Consider the following 23,235-nt stretch of genomic DNA (forward strand, 5'->3'; position numbering starts at 1 on the left):
GTATGCTTTCGCGTTTCTGCAGGCGGGACGTAGTGGGCTCAGCGTCCCATTCAGGTTGTCTAGACGTGGCGCCGACGGACCCGCAAGATCCCGCCATGCAGATGCTGAACTGTCGATCACTCTTCACGTGAAGAATGCCATGTGTTATGGGCGAAGGTGTGGAATAGGTCGAATGAGTGATGTCTGACATCTCCAACACGCCATAATAGAACGACGAGGAGGTGGACGGTAAAGAGCGTTGACAGCGTTCGTTACAAGCAGGCAAGGCAGGTTGGACAGGCAAAGAATAGTCGCAAAGGTTCGCTTGCGATTGGACGCTGGGAGAGTTCAGCCACCGCGTGGGGGGAGTTACCGAGTTCCACGCACAGATGCGTATCGGTGTGAATCCCAGCAGTATTCCAAGGTTTTCGTGAACACAGCTCCCTATATCCCGTGCCGCACACCAGTTCATAGTCCTTTCGTCTCTGCTCCGTTGTACTCCTACGTTGCTCATTGTTGGAATAGTATTGCTGCAGCTCCACTCAACTCAAGTCGTAAGCGTTCCTTACGCAGCATCCGGCGGCTTGCCAATCTCGAGGAGCAACCTACGTCAGCCAGCCCTCAACAACAGCATCCTGATCCACTTTCGTATCTCTCGAGACAGCATTGCCCACTTTGTCTGGCTGCCCGAATTGTGACGACACCCTGAAACACATCCACGCTGCAAAAGTGTTTCGCTTGCAGAACTACCGACGCTTTCTCGCCCAGAACGTCTATTGCTACTGTCGTGCCGGCTTAATCGGCCAGACTGGGATTTACTGCCTGACTTCTCACACCCAGATCTTGACCTCGTCAGTACCCTTCTGGCCTGGTCGGCCCCCTTAGTATTAATCGCCAAGGCCGTATGAACGGAGTAACTGCAAGCACAACCTGGGCACTGTGTCCCTTGACGACTGCATCTAATGGCCCCTTCGCTTCCACCCCGGAAGTTCGCGCCTGAACCTATTGAGACTTCCTCCAAGTCGTCTAAGGATGTTCGGCAGCATGAGCCTTCTTCCTCGAACGCCGCGACGCCGAAGCCGCGACGCTTCGCTGTCGAGCCCGTAGAAAGCCAGCACATCAGCAGCAAGGACAAGAAGGAGAGCACAGCGGAGGAGAAGCCCAAGGCAAGGCGCTTCGCTGTGCAACCGGTAGAGACGGAGCACAAGAGCAGCAAACACAGCAGTCGTGCGTCGAATGGAGCAGCCTCGGGTGAGAAGAGTCCACCGCGCCGCTTTGCGCCGCAGTTGGCGGAGACGTCAGCGAAGAGCAACAGAGGGCACCAGCCGGAGCACAACATACCAAGTCATATAAAGTTCCGGCCGGAGCCGGTCGAGACGACGTATCGCAGCAACCGCAAGCCGCAAATGGACGATGAGGAGGTAGGACCCAAAGATGAAGGCGCGAAGCGGCCCAAAAGATTTACGCCGGTTCTTGTCGACACAGCAAAACGGTCACGGCGCGCTGGAGATGCCATGCCGGCGCTTAATCAGTCCCAGAAGACCGAGTCTGGCCACCATCTGCACGCTCGCGAGCATCGACGGCACATTCGTGGTCACAAGACACCCTTGGAAGAGGCTGGTGATCCAATGGATACTGACAGCCCATCATCCAGTACGCAGGCGCTTGACATTCCAACACAATTACGCCGACACTTGGCACCGTTAGATGGCAGCGCACCGCAACGGCGACCGGCCGTGCAAAGTCAGCGGACGCACTCCTTCCGCTGTCCCGAGCTTGATACAATCGAGAGCTCAGAGAGCGAGCCGACTAGTGATCTCTCGTCGCTGTCTTCTAGTCCAGGTCAAGGCTCGCCAATCACCGCATCAGATTCGTCGTACAACGAGGGCCACAAGCATGCCACGCGGATACGTGAGTCTGTTGACGAGAGCTTCCAACACTACCTGCTTGAACTGGAAGCGAAGAGAGCAGCCGAGCAGCGCCTACGCGACCTCGCCAACGCAGCATTTCCAAACTCCGATTACCATGAGCCGGTGCAGCACTACGTCGACGAGGATGGCAGCGACGAGATGAAGATTGAAGACCGTCCCGTCACCTGGGCGGACTACGAAGATGAAGTCTTACTTCAGATGGCCAGGCGGCGAGAAAGCACGGCCAAGATCTCGTGGGAGCAGATGGAGATGCAACGGCATGCGGAGAAGCTTGAGCAGGAACGCAACGCTGCAAAGACTACGGCAAAGCAACCCACGCAGTCGCCTTGGTGGAATCCGGCAACATCGTACGGCTTCCAAGACGACGAAGAGGAGATGCGATCAATGCGTGACCGCGCCCGTCCGCCTATGTTGGGCGCTGACATCCAGTTCCCTCGGTGTCCGTCACCAGAGCCGGCGCGGTTCGACGTCACGCAAGGCTCCACGGTGCTGAGGCAGCAGATGTGCTACTTGACGGAGCATGCGGAATCAGAAGCCAACCGTCCGGATGAAGAAGTGGGCTTGTGGCATGCCCCTTCACCGGATGCTGACAAAGGCGAAGTCAGCGTCTGGAGCAGGAAGACCAGTACCAAGGGCAGCGGTAAGCTCGGGCTCTGGGGTGGTTTCTGCGTCGACGACGGGACCTCCACCGCACCCGCTTCTGGCGGGCTGATTCCACCTACCGGTCCGACAGGCCTTCTCACACCCCGCGTGGAGCGTGTCGAGAACCCGTTCGAGTCCTCCTTTGCCGACCCCAGCGCGGCCATTCAGATAGGCGCTGGGCTTAGGACGCCACCAACCCCACCCCGCAGCATCCAGGACGGTGACTTGGGTCGCATTGACGGCGTGCTGAATGCAGAACACGACTTGGACGAAGTGATGGAGAAGGAGTACCCTGACACTTTCATCACCCAAGTCTTCAACTACCTCTCGCTCGGCTACCCGACTCTCGCCCGTCCGTTCGATGAAGAACTATCAAAGATCAGCCGTGTCTCCATCGCAGAACTCCGCAAGGATGACCGAAAAGCGAAGAAATCTTCGAAAGGTTATATCCGTATCGGACCGGACTTTGAGGGCGACGGCATGGCGGAGCAGGAGAGTGTGAGGTGGCATGCGCTCAAGCTGTACGTGCGGGAGTGGGCGCGGCAGGAGAAGAATATGGTGAAGGTTGATGGGCCGGGTGGGAATTGGGGTACTGGTGCTAGGAGGGGCAGTTGGGCTATTTAGGTGTTTACTGGTTGCATGGCGAAAGGGTGTCAGAGTAGGCTTTGCGAGGTGTTACTGGCGTTGCTAATGGGAATCGCCAAAAGCGGTCAAGCGACCCGAGAGGTGTGTTTTGGTGGCATAGGGACGGTGTTGGTTCATGAGGAAGGGCAGGTTGCAGGATATAGAGACGGTGGAAAGGGTAGCATTCTACGTATTGACAGTATGTAGTAAGCAATCGCTGAAGCATTACAATCTACTCATTGACTCCCTCTGAACTGCTGGCCGGAGTTCAGCCGAAGCAGTGACGCCTCTGTCTCCTCCCACCACTGCTTCACAGTCCACTACTACGCAGCCTCCTGTCCAGATGACAGCGCAGACCGCGCGATCATCGACGCAGATGTCAGCCAGAATAAGTCCATGCAGCGGGCGGCCTTGGGCTAACCAACCACCCTCCACTCAATTCAGTTGACTGACATCATGACTATTACCGCCGCCGTCATGATGACTTGCCTCGTGCATAACCCATAGCGTTGCCTTCCCCCAGTAAATCAGCCAGATGCAGGGTAGGTAAACAATGTTTCGCCTTTCCCTTAACAACTTTTGCCGTCAAAGCATAGCAGCAACAACACCATTATCAAGGCTACCCGTACAGCACCACTCCTTCACCACCTCGCAGACACGACACGCTAGCAAGAAGCCCACCATGTCGAGCACTGTGTCGAGCATTGTAGAGAACGTGCAAACCACTCTCTCAGAGAACTTTGGCCGTTCCGCACAGGCTGCCGCGCCCACGGGCACTCACTTCTCGCTCGACGATGTTCCAGATCAGACTGGCAAGGTTGCCGTGATCACGGGTGGCAGTGAGGGAATTGGATATGGCTCCTCGCACACTCTCCTTTCCAAGGTTCGTCCATTGCCTTGTCTTCGCGTCGTCCTCCAAATAACGCGGATATGACAGAACATCTCCAAAATCTTCATCATCAGCTTGTCAAAAGAAGTCGTAGAGGGCGCCAAGAAGTCCGTCGCCGAAGAGCTCGGCCAGGATAAAGCAGACCGTACTCATTGGTACCAATGCGACATGGGTGACTGGAAGAAGGTTGCGGAAGTGTCACGAGAGATCGCCAAACAAACAGACAGAGTGGACATCCTCATCAACAACGCCGCACGAGGCATCATGACCTACCAACTTACCGACTACGGCGTCGACCGCCACATGGCAGTCAATCACATGGGCCACGTCATCCTCACCTCTCACCTCCTCCCGCTCATGAAGAAGACCGCGAGTAACGGCAGCAAGGTGCGGATCGTCAACTTCGCCTCGAACGCCCACGAGTCCTCGCCCAAGGACACGCAGTTCAAATCCATCGACGATCTGAACAAGGATCTAGGCGCCATGCCGCAGTACGGTCGCGCAAAGTTGACCTCAATCCTGTACAGCAAGTACCTGAACCGGCATCTGACCAGTCAGCACCCGAACATACTGGCGAACGCGGTACATCCGGGTGTCGTGAAGACGAAGATGAGTCAAGAGGACATCCACGAGCCATACCCGCTCGCCGGGTATATGATGAGTGTCGGTCTTACGCCATTCAAGAAGGATCAGTTCGAGGGTGCCCTGTCTTGCATGTATGCGGCCACCGTCACGACGAACTCGGGCGAGTATATCTGCCCGCCGGCTACTGTTGAGCCTGGTAGTGATTTGGCGAATAATGAGCAGCTTGGAGAGGACTTGATGAAGTTGACCCGTGATCTCATCACGGAGAAGACGAAGAAGGATAGTGTGGACAAGGGCTGCCCCATGAAGGACTACTAGACTCTATCTTTCGGCGGGGTTGATATTGTATTTGTGCATAGCACGGCCTGTGTATCGCTTAGACTGTACGATAGAAACGTACGGCATACCAAAGACTGTTGTGGAAACACGAACACATCAACTTTACATCGTGAGCGACCCTTTCGTCCTTTTCTTGGTATGCGGATACAGTTCCTGCATGACTCCACCCTCCCCACTTCGGCAGCTTGCATCGGGCATGAGGCTCGTGTGCGAGAACTCCCGCAACACTCAATTACCAAGACTTAGGCCTAGATTAGTTCAGCAGTCGTTGTGGTTGCCGAAAGGGCGAAGTATTTGTAGTACTCTTCATGGTCTTCACAGACTTGGGTGGGTGAATACTACATACAGCCCTTGATGTCCGCTTGCTTCAGTTCTTAGCTGTCCGCTCTGCATTCTTTTACTGCGCACTACTCTCATCATCTGTCTCGGAGTTCCATCTCTTTGACCTGTTCAGCAATTTATTACCTCAGCCAGCAGTCAAGCAAGATAATACACTATGGCTGCTGCAACTACGACGCTCCCGAATGGGACTTCAGCAGCTCCCAAAGAAGGACCCATCGAGACGAACTTCCTCATTGTCGGAGCCGGACCAGCTGGCTCAGCACTGGCTGGCTTCCTCGCCTCATATGGACTCACCGGTATCGTATTGTCCGCGGCGTCCGGCACAGCAAAGGAGCCTCGAGCACATATTACCAACCCTGCGGCGACAGAGTGCCTGCGTGACATCGGGCTGGAAGAGGAAATCCAAAACAACGCCACTCCTCCCAGCCACATGCAACACACTCGATGGTGCCATGACATGGCCGGCGAGGAGTACGCTCGTATTCATTCATGGGGCAATCAGCCTGACCGAAAGGGCGAATACGACGCCGCGAGTCCTTGCAAGCACGTCGATTTGCCACAAACGCTGCTCGAACCTATTCTCGTCAAGAACGCTCTGGTGAAAGGGTGGAAGGTCCGCTTTGATTCGTCGTTTGTCAAGTTTGAGCGGGATTCGCCCGATGGACCCATCACTTCGACCGTCACCGACAACCTCACCTCGCAAACCTACCAAATCCGGTCTAAATACTTGTTCGGCTGTGACGGTGCTCGAAGCCAGATAATGCGCCAGCTCGACGTACCCTTGATTAAGCAGCCGGGTCAAGGTCTCGCCATCAACCTGCATGTCGATGTAGATCTGTCGAAATACGTCGAGCACCGAACCGGCAATTTGCATTGGCTTATGCAGCCGGAGAAAGAGCATCCACCGTGGGGTTGGCTCTGCTTGTTGCGAATGGTGAAGCCGTGGCACGAGTGGATGTTCATCATTCTTCCGGAACCATCCTTCAAGGATTTCAGCATTCGTCCGTCGAATGAGGAGTATCTCAGGCGGGTCAGGGAATGGATTGGGGATGATAGTCTGCCTGTCAAGATTCTGGATGTGTCGAAGTGGTATATCAACGAAATTGTAGCTGAGTATTACAGTGACGGCAACATCTTTTGCCTGGGCGACGCGGTGCAGTGAGTATAAAAGACGACAGAATAGTTACCGAGACTGACCGTGTGATCCACAGTCGACACCCGCCTTTCAACGGCCTGGGCAGCAATACCTGCATTCAAGACGCGTTCAACCTGGCCTGGAAGGTGGCATATGTCGAACGCGGGCTCGCAAGTCCAAAGCTGCTCGACACGTACTCCGGCGAACGCCAGCCCATAGGTGCTGGCATCATTAAGCGAGCTAACCAAGGCCTACGTGACCACGTCCCAGTGTATGAAGCTTTTGGTGTTCTCGCCGAGACAGTGGAAGAACGCAAACGGCAGTTCGCCGAGCTCTCCGCGCCGACAGAAGCGGGGCGAAAGCGGCGCGAGAAGCTGAGAGATGCCATCAAGTACACGGAGCACGAGTTTGGCGGGATTGGTATTGAGATGAATCAGCGGTACGAGTCCGGCGCGGTGTACTTGAAGGATGAGAAGGAGGCACGACGGCCACCGCCCGAAGACGCAGTCCTGCAATATCAACTGAGCACATACCCCGGATCGAGGTTACCGCATGCGTGGATCAACAAGCGTGTTCCGGATCAAGGACCGATATCGACGATCGACTTAGCAGGGCATGGAGAGTTCAGCCTTATTACAGGCATTGGAGGCGACAAGTGGAAGCAAGCGGCGTACGAGGCTTGCAGGTATCTGGGTGTCAGTGTGAATGCGTACAGTATTGGCTGGCATCAGGACTGGGAGGATGTGTACGGTGACTGGTCGAGACGGAGAGAGATAGAAGAGGATGGTTGTGTTGTGTGCAGACCGGACCGGACCATTTGTTGGCGGAGTCCAAGCATGCGCGAGGATTGCAATGAGGCTCTACTCCACGTGCTGAAGACCGTGCTGGGTAGGACCTCGTAGTTACACACATATATTATCATGTCACTCCCATACCTTCCGAGCGCAAAACCACTGCACATTTTGTCTTCTTCCCATCCATACCGCATACGTTGTAACGCTGCGTGTCATTGTTATATGCGGATGAAGTCGGGAGACCGCAATGGGATGGCCGGAAGATTTATCGCCGAAAGCCGGAAAAATGATAATCCGGGAGCTCCGCGTATCAAACGCCATCTGTAAGAGCGAAGCCGACGGTTTGGGGAATCATAAAAGGAGACAACACAGATGCACCTCCACCCCCTCCTGCTCCTCCCTACCCTTCCTCCTACCCGGAAAGGGGTGGCAAAAGGGCGGGTCCAACCGCGATTCGAACGCGGGGCCTTGGATTATATCAGTATCATCGTCAATGGCGTATCGGGAAGGTCACATACCTGTCACAATCATTCCGCAGTAACTGCGGAGGGATGGGCTAGAAACCCAGTTCACCCGAAGCGACAATCATACCACTAGACCATTGGACCTGTACCAGATAAAGCTATCTTGGGCCTAGTTTGTTTATGTGGCGTCCAACACAATCCTCCGAAAAAACGCCGAGGGATCGTGCCACCTCGAAGGTAGGCGGCACCATCTTGGCGAAGATATAATATCACATAACGAAGAAGTGCTTCCTACACTCGCAGTCTATGATGGATGAAGACGATGATGCCCCTCCGATACTCGTCAAAGGCGATGCCACTACCACGGAAGGTGCACTCGCAACAGGAATGGCAGATATGGACATTCTCAAAGTCCCTATTACGATCATTACAGGTTTGGTACATCTCGGTGTGCTTCCAGGAAATCCTTAACCGTCTGACCAGGCTACCTTGGTGCCGGCAAGACAACTCTACTCAACTACATTCTCACAGCCCGCCATGGCAAGAAGATTGCAGTCATCCTAAACGGTGGGTCAGTGTGTCGTTGATACTCCCACTGCGGATCCAACCCTAACGACCAACAGAATTCGGCAACAGTGCCGATATCGAAAAGTCTCTCACTATCAACCAAGGCGACCAGCAGGTCGAAGAATGGTTGGAGCTCGCAAACGGTTGTATCTGCTGTTCGGTCAAAGACAGTGGCGTCAACGCTATTGAATTGCTAATGGACCGACGTGGAGCCTTCGATTATATCTTACTCGAGACCACTGGCCTCGCCGATCCAGGCAACATCGCTCCGCTGTTCTGGGTAGACGAAGGCTTGGGCAGCACAATTTACCTGGACGGAATCGTCACGCTTGTCGACGCCAAAAATGTACTCCGATGCCTTGATCAACCTACCAGCGAAGAGGCTGCACATGACGAAAACCACGGTGGTCATGGAGGGCCTCTTCTTTCAACCGCCCATTTACAGATCTCTCACGCGGATGTTCTCGTTATTAATAAGACGGATCTGGTCACCGAAGCTGAGCTCGAGGCTGTCCAGCAGCGTATAAGCTCTATTAACGCTCTGGCACAGATGCGTCTTACGGACCACAGCAAGATTCCACACCTTGAAGGTGTGGTGCTGGACCTACATGCGTACGATCGAGTAGATGCTGCAAGTCTTGACTTTGCCAGCAAAGGTCACAGCCACCTTGATTCAACGATTGGTACCATAACTCTTACGCTGCCAACAGTAACCGATAAAAGGCTGCAAAGGCTTGATGCATGGCTACGATCCGTGCTTTGGTCATCCGTATTACCTGGTCATGATGTTGTCACGAACTGGGAGATTCATCGACTCAAAGGGCGCTTAACTATGTCTGACGGGCAGATTAAGTTGCTCCAGGGCGTGCGTGAGGTCTTCGAGCTGATCGATGGTTCCGACGTGAGCACCAACACCACGCAGCCTGCCGGTGGAACAACTCCTGGCGGCAAAATCGTCATAATTGGCCGCAACCTTAGTGGCGATACAACTAGAGGCGCATTTCAGCGCAGTCTCAATACGGCGGTCAACGAGGAAATCTGAGAATCGGCATACTCATAATAGAACGAGCCGCTTCTCAAGAGAAATGTCTTCTTGGGAAACGTATCGTAACCGTGTCTGACGGCGGCCTTGTGGAAGTCGCTGTCCGTACGCTCACAGCCAGCAATCCATCATGCGCAGCGGCACGCTGCACCTATAAACGCTTCAAGGACAAAGACTGCGACGCAGATGCTACGCAGAGCTGCCCGTGAGCCTGGACGAGAATTTCGAGTAGCACGCGAGCTATGCTGGAGCGTGAGAAGCCGAACTGTTTCGTCCAGACTTGAGACTCCGCATCGCTGCTGGAGGTGTGCGTACAAACAGCAGTATCGTACTTGCGAAGGTGCAGACAACGTTATGCCAGAACGGCCAGACAAGTGCTGGAAAGAGAGAGGACACGTTATACCAGTACAGGCTTGCGAACAATCTTCGCCGCCAATGCTGAATGCTAGCATCTAGTTCGTCAGATCTCTCGTCATCATGACTGCGTACCGGTGAAGCACCGCGCATACCAGCGCAAGATAGGACATGAGAACGTCACCTTCCCACTGAGGAACGCCAGCCCATCCCATTGCCATAGCGGTGTATCTGTCCGTGTAACCACCCAACCGCGCCTCGTAGTACCGTCCCATGCTTTCAGATACGTGTACGCTTCAAATGCTAGTTAGATGGATAATAAGCTGCTCTCCAGTCGAGCGCGGCGGTTCTGAACATAGCGAGCGATGTGCAGCTCTCCATGGCCTGCGCGCTCAGCATTCAGACGTAGCGCATTCGTGCCTCGTCCGAGTCTTCGTGCGAATAGATGTGGTCGTAGTCATTGAATCTTGCCTTGCGTCTAGCCATCCGCCGTCCTCATCTCGCATAGGCGTATGCATCCGTCCTACGCCCAGTGCCGTTTCCATTTGGATAACCGTCCATCTTCCCATTCCCATTCCCGCTTGCTGTAGAACTGCCACTCCGACTCGCTCGGTCTAGTCCTGGGTCGCCGAAGAACTGCGCACTCACGCCAACTCCATCGGGCTGGTTTTGCCCTCCATTCACATAGCCGCCATGGCCGCTGTGACTGCTCATGCTCCCGTTCGCGCTGTCACTCCGCTCAAAATCCGCAGTGCCATACCGCGGGTCGCTGGTCCACACTGGAAACCCATCCTCCGGCATGCTCTCGCCCCTGGGCTTCCCCTGCGCATGCTCGGCAAGTACTCCGTTAATTCCAGTAAGCGCCCACGCAAAGATGGCTTGTTCGCGGATCGCGGCCATGAAGTCCTGGTTGTCCGGCCCAGACGCACTGACTGGGGACGCGCGGGCTGCACCTCGAGGACCCAGTGAAGGCGCAAATGCCGGACCGAAGCCTGCACCCGCCCGAGCCTCGATGGGCGGGAGTGTGGGCTCGACCGCCCAGGGTGCGGCGAAAAGACCGTTCTGGTAGACGGGCTTTGATGGACGATGCGTAGGATGCGGGATCATTGGACGAGCCTTTCGGAGACATACGACCAGCCCGTCCGAGGCGCAGGAGATGACCGCTTCCAGCTCGATCGGGTCCGCCGGGTTAGCTCTCGTTGGCGCTGGCGGTGGGTTATCACCCGGCGATGGCGCAATCGACGAGGCAGACGACTGTGCTTCCAGAGAGTGACCGAAGATGGCCTGGTGCGTGTCTGCTTGGTTCATGCTGTCACCAGAAGAGGTCCGCGAACTGGGTTGCTCATCACTCTGCACGCCCTCCATCTCCATGCTGTCGCTCGACGCGGCATTCGAGTGCGACGAGCTGGCACTTTCAGGCGACGTATTCGATCCGCTGTGTAAGTTGACGCCACCGTCTTCCGACATGTCAGTGCTCATTTCGGTCGTCATCTCCTCGTCGCTGTCTTCGTCCGGAGGCGGTGGCGGGTCGTCCACTCGTGGGTCTCTAAACCAGAACCGAAGGTATGCTATCGAGTCGTTTGCCTTGGCGTTCTCGAGACACTTGACCGCATCCTGCAAGCAGTTCTCGGCGATGCAGTAATAGAAACTTCGTCCTCGCATCGCCTCCGCTGGGATGCCGATGACCTCCTGTAGACCGCTAGTTGCATACATAATGGTTAGTGTCCGTGTGAATCGATTCAGAAAGAGCGCCGCCCGTGGCTCGTGATTTTGGAGCTTCGCTGGCTGCTTGAACTTCGCCGAAATATGTGAAAGCATGTGATAACGTGGGTCTGTCGGCGACGAAGTGAACAGACGCCGCACCATAGGTGCCTCCAGGGCTCGCTCTGCGGCTGAAATCAGCAAAAGCTCACGACCAAGTGCAGCGCATGCTTACTCTGACTCGCCAAGCCTGTCCTGTATATGCTCGTACAGACAATCATAACGTCGTAGACAATCGTAAAACAGCACTCGCAACCGACCCAGCCTCCTTGCTTGTCTCTTACTCTGCAGTAGGCTAGCACCGCCGCTTTGTCCATCTGCACGCGCTTCTCGTGGAATTTGCGAGCGTATGGGAGCTCGTCGGCAGGGAAGAAATCCCATGCTGAGCGGTTGACGATTTCATCTGGTGTGTAGCCAAGAATGTCTATGACAGAATCGGAGGAGTAGAGGATACGGGCTTCGGCAGTAAGGTCTGCACAGGACGTATCAGTACCGTTTCACGCGTATCTTACGAGAGAGCGCATACCGTGGATTGAGATGAATGTCGTCTCCATGGTGAAGACGAGTCGCTAAGGAGCAAATTCTCCTCTTAATGGGCGACTCTTGTCACCTCCAGGTGCGCATTGGCGCAGGCGACAGTTCGTCCACTGCGACAGACAGTGTCTGTCCGTCCGTCTTTGCGTCCCAGTCCTCGATTGTCTGTCGCGATAATTTGGCCCGACAGGAAGAGACTTAACCCCGATACTTCAGGCGTCCCGTCCAGAAAGCGCTCAGATGCTGTTGCTTGGCCAGATGGAGTTCGGAGTGTATATGTTCGGTGGGAGGAGAACGGTGCTGATTACGGATTGCAATCTCAGTGATCGGTCGGGCTTTCAAATTCCCGGTTCGGGACGAAGGCCAGACAGACGGTTCTCGGGACGTGTAATACAGAGGGCAGTCGCAGCTGGGCCTGAGTGTTACCAGCCAATGACTAGGGTTCAAAGGTGGAGGTCGCGTCCTGTTGCAGAATGCGAGGGATCGACAGCGAAAAATACGTCATGCATGCCCTTTCTCTGCTCTGCCCTTCCAGTGGCACAAACACAGGTGGTGCCGAGAAGGTCAGTACCTGATGGAATTGCTTGGGCAGGACTATCTGCACTCTGCCGTCACTGCGTCAGGATCGAATGTCTGATGAAAGGGTATCGTGATGCTTCTACTGTAGTTGATTGTAGAATACCCGTTGAGCTATCTACGCCACCCCCAAAGAGGCGTTCTGACTTGTACATAAGCGAGACGGGGATGTTCTGTCGCTTCTGTATCAATCGTTGCACTACCGACTAGGAAGTACAATATATCAGTCAACTTGTGGTTCGGCATGGTGATAAGCGAGCAGGCTCTGCATAAATGTACAACCGAGCTGCTTTCCCACCACCGCACACGCGTAGAACCAAGCGCAGCGATTCTGCATGCCAAACCTGCAGTAAGCTGCCGAGTGCCGTTCAGGAGTCTCGGCTCGCGTTCGCGGTGATAACGCCTTGCAACCATCGGACCTCTCTGCTCGCGTTATGAACAAAGCCCGCGAAACCAGAGTGTCGCTTCCTTAGCCAAACCCGAAGGGAGCAGCCCAATTATTGATTGAGTTCCAATAGGAAGCACGCCTTCGTCTTGGGGCGCATGCACACACGCGAACCGGGATCCGCAACGTTGCGCCTCGTCCCCGTCTCCCCGACGCGCCCGCCCAGCAAACTGCCGCCACAACGTCCCTTTACTGATCAAGGGGCTCTCCAATCGTCGATGGTGCTATACGACTAAGACTTGGTCATCGGGCAGCTCGCGCGGCATCGCGCTTGAACAATCCTTTCAGCAAGTTCACGCGTGCTCGCCGAGCAACTCCGGCCACGTTAGCTGGCTTATTGTACTGCCAAGCAACATAGCTGTATCAATAATCGAACACGTGAGCGGCAACGAGTCAGCGTGTTAAACAAGCCGTCGTTGACTCCATCAGCCCTGCAGCAGGAGTAATCAGCCCGAACAACGACGTTCGGCATGCCGAGCTTCAATACACCTGAGTAGCATGGCGCCGTCAGTGCCATTCGGTGACATCTTCCCAACATTGCTGTGCTGTACCAAGCTTGTCGACAGTGCGTGGTAGCTTCCTGTCATGACAAAGCCTTCAATATCCTCTGACAGACTACCCAAGATGCCCGGCTCTATGACGTGAAGTTCTACCCTTACGCCACGACTGATGACGAGCAAGTCTTTGCGGTCACCGGATCCTCTCATGCAAGTGTACTCACGCGTACCAGCAGAACCGTGACTAACATGCTTATAGGTCTTCGTCTGTCGCGCAAACTTGGAAGGAGATCCGCCATTTGACGTGCTCAGATGGTTCCGCAATGAAACGGTGCGCCTAGCTCATGCACCGGAAGGTCATTAGAAGCTTTGGCTAACAGCACTCAGAAAGGCGACTCCTTCAACAGCCTAGCATGGACGAAGGACCCAATCACCGGCAGTCCGCAAATCTGCGTCGCCGGTGAGAAACCCAAGCAGATCCAGATCCTCGACGTAGTATCCGGACAATGCGTCCGGACGCTCGCTGGCCACGGCAACGAAATCAACGACCTCGCCATCTCCCCGCTCAACCCAAACTTACTCGCTTCCGCATCAGCAGACTACACGATCCGGCTCTGGCACCTCTCACCCGAATACGAAGTCCAACCTTGCGTCGCCATCTTCGCAGGCGAAGGCCACCGTCAACACGTGCTGGCCTGCCATTTCCACCCAAACGGCAAATGGATGCTCACCGCCGGCGGCGACACTGCAGTCTGTCTCTGGGCCGTCCCCAACGAGAAAGAGCTCGACGACCATCGCCAGCAGTCGAGCCGGCCCAGCCATCCCAATCCAAAAGTCGTTTACTACCCTCACTTCCATTCCACGGAAGTTCACTCGCTTTACGTCGACAGCGTAGCTTTCTACGGCGACCTTATCCTCTCCCGCTGCGCTCGCGACGCGGGTGCGAAGGATAAAGCCAATGAGATCCTGCTGTGGCGAATTGACGGCTTTCACTCCGACGACGAGCCGCCGGCCGAACCACCAATCCCCACTCCGGGAGTGTGGACACGCTCGTCATTTCATCACGACAAGAGCTCAAGAGGCTTTCAGCGCCTGCTTACCTTCGACATGCCAAGCACCTCGCGCTTTTACTCGCGCTTCGGCCTGCTACATCGGAAGGGTATGCGGCCGATGCTCGCGATGGGCAATGAAGCGAGTAAGTACCTGTTCTGGGATTTGCAGAAGTTGGAGGAAGGCTGGGATCCGGATGAAGACAAGAATAAGGCCAAGAAGCCCAGAGGCAGAAAGAAGATGGGCGCGAATGCAGTCAACGCGAGTAACCTGAACGAACTGAGCGAGCTGCGGAGGGGACTCAGTACGCCTGGTGATGCTGGGACGAGAAAGACTTTCCTAGCTCCAAGCGAGAGCGGAGCGGGCACGCGTACGTACATTCGCTGGTCTTCTATGCTCTTGGCGCATTGCTGACTGTTTTTGGCCAGCTGACCCAAGCTCCACATCCATTTCTGCGCCGCCTGAGCGCAAATACGATCTGAGCGACCCTTTCGTGCCGCTGAAAGCGCACCACTCCGTCATCGCAGCCACTGCGCTTTCGGCACGTCGACATTTCGGCACGATGCAGGTTGCGTGGAGTCCTGATGGGAAGTGGATGGTTGGGGTAGGTGACTTCGGCATGATGTGTGTCTTCCATCGGGACGTTGTGAGCTGAGAGATAAGGCACGCAATGCTGCAGTGCATACTGAAATGGCGATGGAGCGGCTGGGGTCGTGCGCTTTTTGGAGCCGAACCTTGACGTCTCTCAACGTCCGGTGAAGAAGAGCTACCCTTAGCGCCGATGGAGCTGATTGTGGCGATCTAGATCTGCAGAGTTGGCGAACATGCCGGGTGAGCGCGCGCATGCAATTTTGAAAGGGGAGGTACAAGCATGGAGAGCCTGCGGTGTGCGTTGATCGTAAAGCAATGTAGCTCAAAAGTGGCGTACGCTTTGGTAGATCCCGAATTCAAGGAATCGGTGCTTGGCGCGGATCTTACGTCCAACGCAGGCTGCAGAAGCGAATCCATGACCCTCAAACTCTTCAGTCAGCGACAGTCTTGCCAGCTTCTTCAGCATCTGCCGCGGCTGCTTCAGTCGGCTCCATGACAGCCACCTTGGGTTTCCCAGCTTCTGAAAGCTCGTCATCCAACAGCAACTCCTTCTTTTCACTAGCAGGCGACATGACAGCCTCTTCCTCCTCCAGCAACTCCGGCTCTACGCTAATCTCCTCGCTCGCCTGTCTCTCCGGCTTAACAGTATCACTCCTTCTGATACCCAGCGCGGGCATGCGTTCCTCGCTACTACCTTCCTGCTCAGCCTCTTCCTTCTTCTCCGCATCAGTCCTTTCATCCTCTGCATCGTCCGGATCTGCAACGGAATGCCGCAGTATCTGCCCTGGCTGTGGGAGACTCTCCGCAATCTCTCGCATCTTCATCGACTGCCGCGCCAGATCTGGCTTTTCTAGGGGGCCTTCTGTCTCTGCTTCCTCTTCCGCCTCCTCCTGTATGACCGTGGATACAGAGCTAGAGCGTTCGGAAGGCGGATGTCTGTGCCTCTTCGTCGTCTCGCCAGCGGCTACCACGTGGTTACCTGCCGGCTCTTCCATGTGTGGCTCCGAGTCATCACGTCTCAATATCGTCGGTCCTTCTATTGGTGCCTTGTCTCTTTCTTGCTCCTCGTCCTGCGAAGGCTCTGCGGGCTCTAGCCCTTCCGCTTCAGCCGGGATGGTGTAGTTCTCCGCCTGTATCAATCCATACTCATCACATACTGCTTTGAAGAAGACGTAAAGCCCCGACTTGCTCTCCACCCGCCAGAACATGTCGCGATGCTGGAACCATGCATGTGCGTAGATGCGGTAAACGCGCCGGAAGATGTTGGTGATCTCTTTCAGTTGCTGCTGCAGCATTTTGTCCACCGTCCCAGCAGCCGCAGAGCCCGATCCTAGAGCGAGGCGGGAGGGAAACATCTTGCTGCTCGTCAGCGTCGTGGCGGCCCAGTCGAGGGTGTGGCAGCAGTAGTCAATGGCGGAACAATTCTTGGGCGGATCGTGAACGGCGCAGAGGTATTGCCATTCGCTTGCGCGCATTTCGAGGCAGGTTGCGGGCGAGCAGGGCGGGGTGTCGGCAAAGAGGGCGACGATGATGGCATTGGTCTTCTGGATGAGGAAGCGGCCCAGTTCGTAAAGCCAGATCTCTTTCGAAGTGTTGGGCGGAGGTTGTGCCAGCTGGCGCGCGATGGTGGCAGTAATGGGTTGGGTGGTGGAGGTGTCGGGGGGGTGGCTGTGGTAGTAATGTAGTGCTTTGAGGTGTTCCGTCAATTGGAAGGCGGAGTCGATCTCGGACATATCGACAAGCGGCGGGCCTTCTGCCATCTCTTCCGCCTTTGTGCCGGGCCGTATGCGTCTGGAGGCACCATGGTCGACCGCATTGCCCGGGAATTTGCCGTGCTCTTCAAACAGTGCCACACCTGGCGATGCCGGGCCTAGCTGGTCTTCGGCGATGGGTGGTGGAGATGGAAGACGCGGCGAGGATGCAGGCGAGTGTGCCGCCATTGTCTCGTTCGCTGTTGAAGAAAGAAGAGGTTACCACCGTCAACGTCGAGGCATATCGCGCAAAGCCATATATGTTGTGAGATTCTCGAGGAAGATCTGTGGAGAAGCGAGTGTGCCTTCCCAATGCAGGTACGAGCGGGCAGTACCGGCGCTAACGGCATCTAGAGCACGCATTGTCGCAGCCAATTGTGCAGCTTCACCAACATTCCGCGTGTAAGAGATAAGGTTGATACTCATCGCTGTAGGATATGCGCGAGAAACTACAGGTCCAGGATTATAATAAGCGCCAGAGCAGCTTATACGACGATCGTCGGGACCACATCAATCACTCCTCACGCCGTCCGTCCCAGTTTGAGTACAAGGCCACAACGTTTGCAAGGTTCCGCTGATAGCAATTTCCCACTCGCGCCAGACAAACCCCGGCAGAGCAAAATCCGGGCCTCATCCACTCACAAGCGGAACATGCGGCTTGCTGCAAGTCATGCAGAATGCAGTTGGCATTCTATACATGGTGGAATCGCCTTCGACTTTTGCGAATGCGTCAAGTCTTGCCCGCCGCCTAGCGCAGAGTGACGACAATAACACCGCCAGATCTGTCGTGTCCTTGGCACACTCGAGTGTAATTTCAGTGGCATCGTCCTCAAGGCAGGTGCAGTAATCGCTATCCGTCAAGCTGTTCTCGATAGTGATTACGCCGTCTGCGAGCTTCCGGAGGGTGTAAGTAATTTGCCACCGGCTCCCTCTGCAATCGAAGCGGAGCTGAATGTGCCGCAAGTGGTTGGTAGCGGTGCAGTGAAACTTCCAGATTGTCTGCGCTGCGGGAGAGATCATGCTGCGCATTCCTGCCACCGTGCTGTGCTGGTAGATGAATCGATTGGCGCCGTAGAAGACGGACAGGACTTCCTTACGAAGCTGACGGTTGGCCAGGGAGGCGGAGGGTTCTTGTGGGAAGCGTCGGTAAGCTAGAGCGTGGCGCCGCTTGCCATTTGCGGACGGCTTCCAAACCCCGCGTATCTGTGCGTACAACGGGCCATCGTGAATAGCAAGAAGGTCGTAAATGGCGTCACGTAGCTCGCCAGGCAAGGTAAGCAAATGCAGTGCCGCCTCGCGCTTCGGTACGGGCAGGTGATGTCTTGAGGGCTCGGGTGTGGGTTTTGACGGCGGCTCTGTCTTCGGCTTGCGAGCTTTTGATGGCCTTACTGCATTAGGAGTCGGCGGCTGGCGCTTGCTTCTTATAGCTTTGGCAGCTTTTGCAAACTGGAGGTGCGGCGAGTCGGGCCCATATCGAGTACCGGGCCAATCTTTGCATCCATCAGGCGCCTCGAAGTCGAATACGGACTCATCGCTAATGCTTAGACCACGGAGGCCCATAATGGTCTTCAGAATGCCCTCGCTTGGTCCAGCTCGGTGTGAGTCATACTGAGATGGCCGTGTCACGGCTTCTCGAAAGTATTGGGTTGCGCTGCCGGTCTGCATCATAATACGCCGCCGTTTCTGATCGGGCCGTCTAAGTGGTCCCGTGCGAAAAAGGCTGTCCGACTTCATAACCTACGTGAATGATCATCGTAAGGTAATTTGGGATGTAACCATCAGTGTGGATGCGAGGTCGAAGTTGCGAGACGTGAGCATCGTCGTCAGGTGGGGCAGGCGCAGCCACCTTTTGGCGGGGCTCACCTATCAACGCTACCTTTCCTCACCGTCACCCTCTTCTCATAGAATTCGTCAAACCTGTTCGCACAGAGTAGACGATGATACCAATCGGGCTACGGTGGTGGTTGAGTTCACTACATGCCCGCGTCTCCCGTTGCGGTTGCGTGTGCACCGGCGGGCCCTAACTACCGGTCCCACAGCGGTGCATAGGTAGTATACAATGCTGCGCCACGGGCCAGCAACTCTTCTAACGTCGAGCAGCAAGAGATTCTGTGCGTCACGTAACTCAACTTTGTGCGCCTATCGGAGCCGGATGGCGCACCGTCATCTGGCGCATGAGATGCCCCTCCTCAATGGGCTACCTTCGCAGTCTGCTTCTCTTACCAACCTTTCATGCCAACCTCCCCTCGGCTCGACATGACAAGATACGATACCCTGAGTCCAAATACCCTCTAAAAGAGACACTTCACAGCAGGTTGTCATCGAATGCAGCCTAGAGACGACCAGCCTCCGGAAAGGTGCCGATCCGCCACAGTACGAAGCCTTGTCCTATGCCTGGGGCGGGGGTAGCGGGTTGAAGACCACTTGTGTCGACGGCCTTGACATTCAGATCAGGTTTAACTTGGGGTCTACACTTCGTCGAATCTCGAAGATGGGCGAGCCGCATTATCTCTGGGTTGACGATACCTTAATCAATCAATACGACACTGTCGAGCGCAGCCAGCAAGTTCCGACACATATCATTTATCCATGCGGCGTTCGGACGATATCATGCGTCGGTCTATCTTCAAAGTACGATGACAGCGAAACGGCATTTAACTACATGCAGTGGCTGGGTGGTCGGGAAGACCATGATGGTGCCTGAGACTGCCCTAATGGACCTCATGGTGTGTACACGAAGGCTGTAAATGCGGGAGTCGTGTCGCTCATGCAGCGCCTGTATTGGGGCCGCTTGGGCGATGCAGGAGATTGCGGTCTCCCGCGATCTGCCACTGTTCGTGTGCGGTAACAACATGTAGTGATGTAAGTCCTTCAATTTCCCGCTCACACAGTGCTCCACTTGTCTAATCGTACAGGACGTTTAGCGCTTGTGGAGTCCGCCCAGATGTGTACTTGTTCTTCGTTCAATACAGGGCGGTTCCTAGTTGCCGTACTGTCTGACAACCCGCACGCTTCTTACATCCTACGCTTCACCCAGTCAGAGGTGCTGTCCTGGAGAATGATGAAAACTTCACCATCGGCATGCAATATAAGGGGCGGTAGGCATGTTATGCTCCTTCTTTCGCACTCCGCAGCCTTTGAGACCTCGGAGCCGCGCGATCGTGTTTATGCATTGTACAGGCTACACAAGATGGCAGGCATTGTAGACTTCACGCCACCCTATAGCATGAATATAGCTGGGATATACCAGCTGGTCACGGAGTTAGTGCTGAGATTGAAAGGCGATCTCGACGTGCTCGAGTTGATGCCGCACGACCCGGCGGAAGACCTGCCGTCCTGGTTTGTAGGCTTGTCGCAACAGCCTCCAGCAAGCCTGCCAGTGCCTACTCAAACTCAGAAGCAGCGTACGAGGACAGAAACGAAGCTGGCGCGACACCAGTTCTTAGCCTCCTGTATCTGAGCAAATCGATGCCGACTACGATTGCATGACCCTAGCCTCTGAGGATCTGAAGGCTCCAGAACCCGACCCTCCGCACATTGAAGCAGGGGTCCTGCGAGCGACAGGCTCGGTTATTGACGAAATCATAGAAATGTCACACCCGTCAGCCGGCATTGCTGCAGCCTTCTGTTACGCTGGAAGACTGACTCGGCACTTCGAAGCGTCAAGGTTCAGCAATACTAAGGCCTTCATGCAAGAGTTCCGTGTAGCAGAGTACTGGACTGGATACATGGTAGCAGAAGGCAATACCTCACATGACTGACCGCCCGCCGCAATATGATGACTTTCCTTCTTCGCTCGGAACCAATGCTGCGCCGATCCTACGAAGGTGGAGACGATACTCTATGGTATCCAAGGCTGTATGGACCGCAGCAGGTCGAGAGCGAAGCACCAGACCGTCGCGAGGGCGCCATGGAAACGGATGACTTTGAATGGAAATACGCACCAGGCCATGATGTCAATGTTGAGTTGTATGAGCCTGATGCTGCGTGATCGATGCTTGTTCACTACGAAAGCTGGTCGCATGGACATGGCTTTCGCTCCGATGAGAAAGGGTGGCATCGTGATCGGGTTCGAACATACGAAGCAGCTGCACGTCATCTGCCCCAGGGACCGAGGGCTGTTGGCGATATGTGGGTGTTGCTATGGTGCTGAACCTACGGTCACCAGGGGTCCACGATCGAAAGCAGAAGATAGCAAGGTTACGACCGGTTTGGGTCCGCTATGCAGTCTTTTCGAATCATCTTATCTAGATCTACCTCTAGTACCGTCCGCTGTCCCTTTTCTATGTTTGGGATCTTGAGCGACAACTCGCAACTTGGTGCCTCAGGCCAAAAGTCGGAGCGTGTCCTACGTCGCGACAGCAGCACTGCACTGCCACGCGGTTGCTTGGGAGCCTCGTGGACCTCCTGTTAAAGCTTGCCACAGCAGCATGGAAGAGCGATGGTGACTCTCACACTCTCCGAGGCACAATAATGGCCTCCGACGACGCGCCGGCGGCTGGCGATGCAAAACATGGGTCCAACAGTACTCTGGGCTCGCTTAAAGATGGGGATGATGGCTTGGACAAGGTCGAGCTCAGCGATTTGGATGCAAGTCCGCCGCCGCTTCCTATCGAGCAGGGTTTGATGCAACTGGCGCGATTGGGCGAGCTGCGATCAATACAGAAGTTGTTCGATAGTGGGAGATACAACGCTCTTTCGACGGATGATCAGGGGATCACGGCGCTTCATGTACGCTTAGATACAAGCCCGGGAAGTGAAATTAGCTGATAGCGACCTAGTGGGCTGCTATCAACGGCCATCATGCGCTCTGCCACTTTCTCATCCAATCCGGTGCAGATGTCAATGCCAGAGGTGGCGATGCGCAAGCGACGCCTGTACTCTGGGCGAGCAAGCGCTGCCATCTCCAAGTTGTTGCATTACTCCTTGCTAATGGTGCAGATCCATTGCTTAAGGATGACCAGGGCTATAACCTCCTTCACTCAGCAACTCTGGATGGAAATGTCTACCAGTTGATTCTACTTCTGCACCAAGCGGACTTGCCCGTCGACGTACCGGACTCACAAGGCCACACATCTCTTATGTGGGGAGCGTACAAAGGCTTCCCAGCGTGTGTCGACATCTTGCTCCGCTGGGGTGCGGACGTAAACGCCACGGACGATTCCGGCTTTACGGCTCTCCACTGGGCGCTCGTTAAAGGCAGCTACCCTTGCATCCAGAAACTGATCGAGTATGGTAGCGACCGTACCGCACGCAGCAAACCGGCCGAAGGCCAAACGGAAGGCGATACGCCCGCAATGACAGCAGCGAAGATGAAGTCGGAGCGACAGTGGCAAAAAGCACTCATGGACTGCGGGTTCGACGAGACCGGCAATCCCATGACTTCTCCGATACCATCAATCAAGGACCGTCGAATTTTCTACAAACGCTTCTTCTTTTTCTGGCCTTTTGCCCTTGGTGGCCTGCAGCTGTGGATGTTGGCCAGCTTACCAGTCTACTTCGGCGTGCCTGGCGTGCTGATCGTGGGTTACGCGTTGCAGTTTGCCGTCCAAAGGACTCTTCGCTGGGCACCTAATGACATGAAGACCATGCACAAAACACCATTTCTCGCGGGCATCTTTGCTGGGACGCTGTTTTGGGTTGGCGTGCGCTACGTGTTCAACGTATTGCCGTGGACGTATGCCACTAACCCTTTGCTGAATTTCGCCTTTGCTATCTGCTTTGTGCTCTGTGCATATTTTTACGCCTTGACCATGTCTGCAGATCCCGGCTACATACCTAAAGGTAGCAGCCGTGGGCAGACGAAGAAAGTGATCGATGAGCTCGTGGAGCATGCGGCCTTTGATGAAGCGCACTTTTGTACACAATGTATGATACGAAAACCGTTACGCAGTAAGCATTGCAGGCGTTGCGCGCGGTGTATCGCAAGAGAGGATCAGTAAGTGGCAGACGAGTGCAAAGCGACGCTTTCACTTCCGATGCGCTGACTCTTCGTGCAGCCACTGCCCTTGGGTCGATAATTGTATCGGCGTCAATAACCACAAGCACTTCATCCTGTACGTCTTATTCATGATCGCAGGCTTGTGCCTGTTGATAAGACTTACGATCGCATGTGAGTGCTCTTCAAAAGTACCTGATGAGGCGTAGTTGCTAACGGTGGACACTGGTGGCAGATATTGAAGTTCTGCCAAAGCCCGCAGAGTACAGCTGCTCCGTTCTAGAGGACGCGCTATGCGCTCAGTTTTCCAAGGACCCGCTCACCCTCGTCACGCACGCTTGGGGTGCTTTGCAATTAACGTGGACCTTTATGCTCCTGTTTGTGCACCTGACACAAGTAGCCCGT

At 55.2% G+C, this 23,235-nt stretch overlaps 12 protein-coding genes and 1 non-coding gene across 13 annotated transcripts; 8 read left to right on the plus strand and 5 right to left on the minus strand.

The window, feature by feature from the left end:
• Positions 1-950: 950 nt before the first annotated feature.
• Positions 951-3,176, plus strand: BAUCODRAFT_45003 (uncharacterized protein; the record flags this gene model as incomplete). Its single annotated transcript, XM_007681130.2, has 1 exon — positions 951-3,176. A coding segment is annotated over one exon (2,226 nt), but the record flags the coding sequence as incomplete, so codon positions are not given.
• Positions 3,177-3,511: 335 nt separating this feature from the next.
• On the plus strand, positions 3,512-5,062 carry BAUCODRAFT_36967 (uncharacterized protein). The gene is made up of 2 exons (XM_007681023.1): positions 3,512-4,059; positions 4,114-5,062. Exons 1-2 carry the CDS (start codon positions 3,730-3,732, stop codon positions 4,966-4,968), a joined length of 1,185 nt encoding a protein of 394 aa, XP_007679213.1. The 5' UTR covers positions 3,512-3,729; the 3' UTR covers positions 4,969-5,062.
• A 199-nt stretch (positions 5,063-5,261) lies between these two features.
• Positions 5,262-7,417, plus strand: BAUCODRAFT_36969 (uncharacterized protein). Its single transcript, XM_007681024.1, has 2 exons — positions 5,262-6,489; positions 6,543-7,417. The coding sequence occupies exons 1-2, from the start codon at positions 5,486-5,488 to the stop codon at positions 7,366-7,368; spliced, it is 1,830 nt and encodes a 609-aa protein (XP_007679214.1). The 5' UTR covers positions 5,262-5,485; the 3' UTR covers positions 7,369-7,417.
• A 282-nt stretch (positions 7,418-7,699) lies between these two features.
• BAUCODRAFT_t30 lies at positions 7,700-7,868 on the minus strand. Its single transcript has one exon. It is a non-coding gene; the product is annotated as a tRNA-Pro (tRNA).
• Positions 7,869-7,944: 76 nt separating this feature from the next.
• BAUCODRAFT_235316 (uncharacterized protein) lies at positions 7,945-9,426 on the plus strand. The gene is made up of 3 exons (XM_007681319.1): positions 7,945-8,157; positions 8,208-8,291; positions 8,348-9,426. The coding sequence occupies exons 1-3, from the start codon at positions 8,031-8,033 to the stop codon at positions 9,331-9,333; spliced, it is 1,197 nt and encodes a 398-aa protein (XP_007679509.1). The 5' UTR covers positions 7,945-8,030; the 3' UTR covers positions 9,334-9,426.
• BAUCODRAFT_235633 (uncharacterized protein) lies at positions 9,398-9,983 on the minus strand. The gene has a single exon (XM_007681320.1). It carries the CDS (start codon positions 9,783-9,785, stop codon positions 9,462-9,464), a length of 324 nt encoding a protein of 107 aa, XP_007679510.1. The 5' UTR covers positions 9,786-9,983; the 3' UTR covers positions 9,398-9,461.
• A 199-nt stretch (positions 9,984-10,182) lies between these two features.
• BAUCODRAFT_26606 (uncharacterized protein) lies at positions 10,183-12,002 on the minus strand (the record flags this gene model as incomplete). Its single annotated transcript, XM_007680951.1, has 3 exons — positions 10,183-11,579; positions 11,624-11,920; positions 11,975-12,002. 3 exons carry the CDS (start codon positions 12,000-12,002, stop codon positions 10,183-10,185), a joined length of 1,722 nt encoding a protein of 573 aa, XP_007679141.1.
• A 1,499-nt stretch (positions 12,003-13,501) lies between these two features.
• Positions 13,502-15,483, plus strand: BAUCODRAFT_568121 (uncharacterized protein; the record flags this gene model as incomplete). The annotated part of the gene is made up of 5 exons (XM_007681321.1): positions 13,502-13,568; positions 13,628-13,710; positions 13,760-13,831; positions 13,888-14,815; positions 14,979-15,483. The coding sequence occupies 5 exons, from the start codon at positions 13,502-13,504 to the stop codon at positions 15,203-15,205; spliced, it is 1,377 nt and encodes a 458-aa protein (XP_007679511.1). The 3' UTR covers positions 15,206-15,483.
• An 89-nt stretch (positions 15,484-15,572) lies between these two features.
• BAUCODRAFT_75511 (uncharacterized protein) lies at positions 15,573-17,081 on the minus strand (the record flags this gene model as incomplete). The annotated part of the gene is made up of 2 exons (XM_007681155.1): positions 15,573-15,883; positions 15,941-17,081. 2 exons carry the CDS (start codon positions 17,079-17,081, stop codon positions 15,573-15,575), a joined length of 1,452 nt encoding a protein of 483 aa, XP_007679345.1.
• A 441-nt stretch (positions 17,082-17,522) lies between these two features.
• Positions 17,523-18,557, minus strand: BAUCODRAFT_26609 (uncharacterized protein; the record flags this gene model as incomplete). The annotated part of the gene is made up of 1 exon (XM_007680952.1): positions 17,523-18,557. One exon carries the CDS (start codon positions 18,555-18,557, stop codon positions 17,523-17,525), a length of 1,035 nt encoding a protein of 344 aa, XP_007679142.1.
• Positions 18,558-19,209: 652 nt separating this feature from the next.
• BAUCODRAFT_39897 (uncharacterized protein) lies at positions 19,210-19,461 on the plus strand (the record flags this gene model as incomplete). The annotated part of the gene is made up of 1 exon (XM_007681118.1): positions 19,210-19,461. A coding segment is annotated over one exon (252 nt), but the record flags the coding sequence as incomplete, so codon positions are not given.
• Positions 19,462-19,685: 224 nt separating this feature from the next.
• BAUCODRAFT_235261 (uncharacterized protein) lies at positions 19,686-20,552 on the plus strand. Its single transcript, XM_007681322.1, has 2 exons — positions 19,686-19,754; positions 19,817-20,552. Exon 2 carries the CDS (start codon positions 19,837-19,839, stop codon positions 20,350-20,352), a length of 516 nt encoding a protein of 171 aa, XP_007679512.1. The 5' UTR covers positions 19,686-19,754; positions 19,817-19,836; the 3' UTR covers positions 20,353-20,552.
• Positions 20,553-21,279, plus strand: BAUCODRAFT_235241 (uncharacterized protein). The gene has a single exon (XM_007681323.1). The coding sequence runs from the start codon at positions 20,753-20,755 to the stop codon at positions 21,191-21,193; it is 441 nt and encodes a 146-aa protein (XP_007679513.1). The 5' UTR covers positions 20,553-20,752; the 3' UTR covers positions 21,194-21,279.
• Positions 21,280-23,235: the final 1,956 nt, after the last annotated feature.

Source organism: Baudoinia panamericana (genome assembly GCF_000338955.1).
Source record: "Baudoinia panamericana UAMH 10762 unplaced genomic scaffold BAUCOscaffold_11, whole genome shotgun sequence".
Lineage (NCBI taxonomy): Eukaryota > Fungi > Ascomycota > Dothideomycetes > Mycosphaerellales > Teratosphaeriaceae > Baudoinia > Baudoinia panamericana.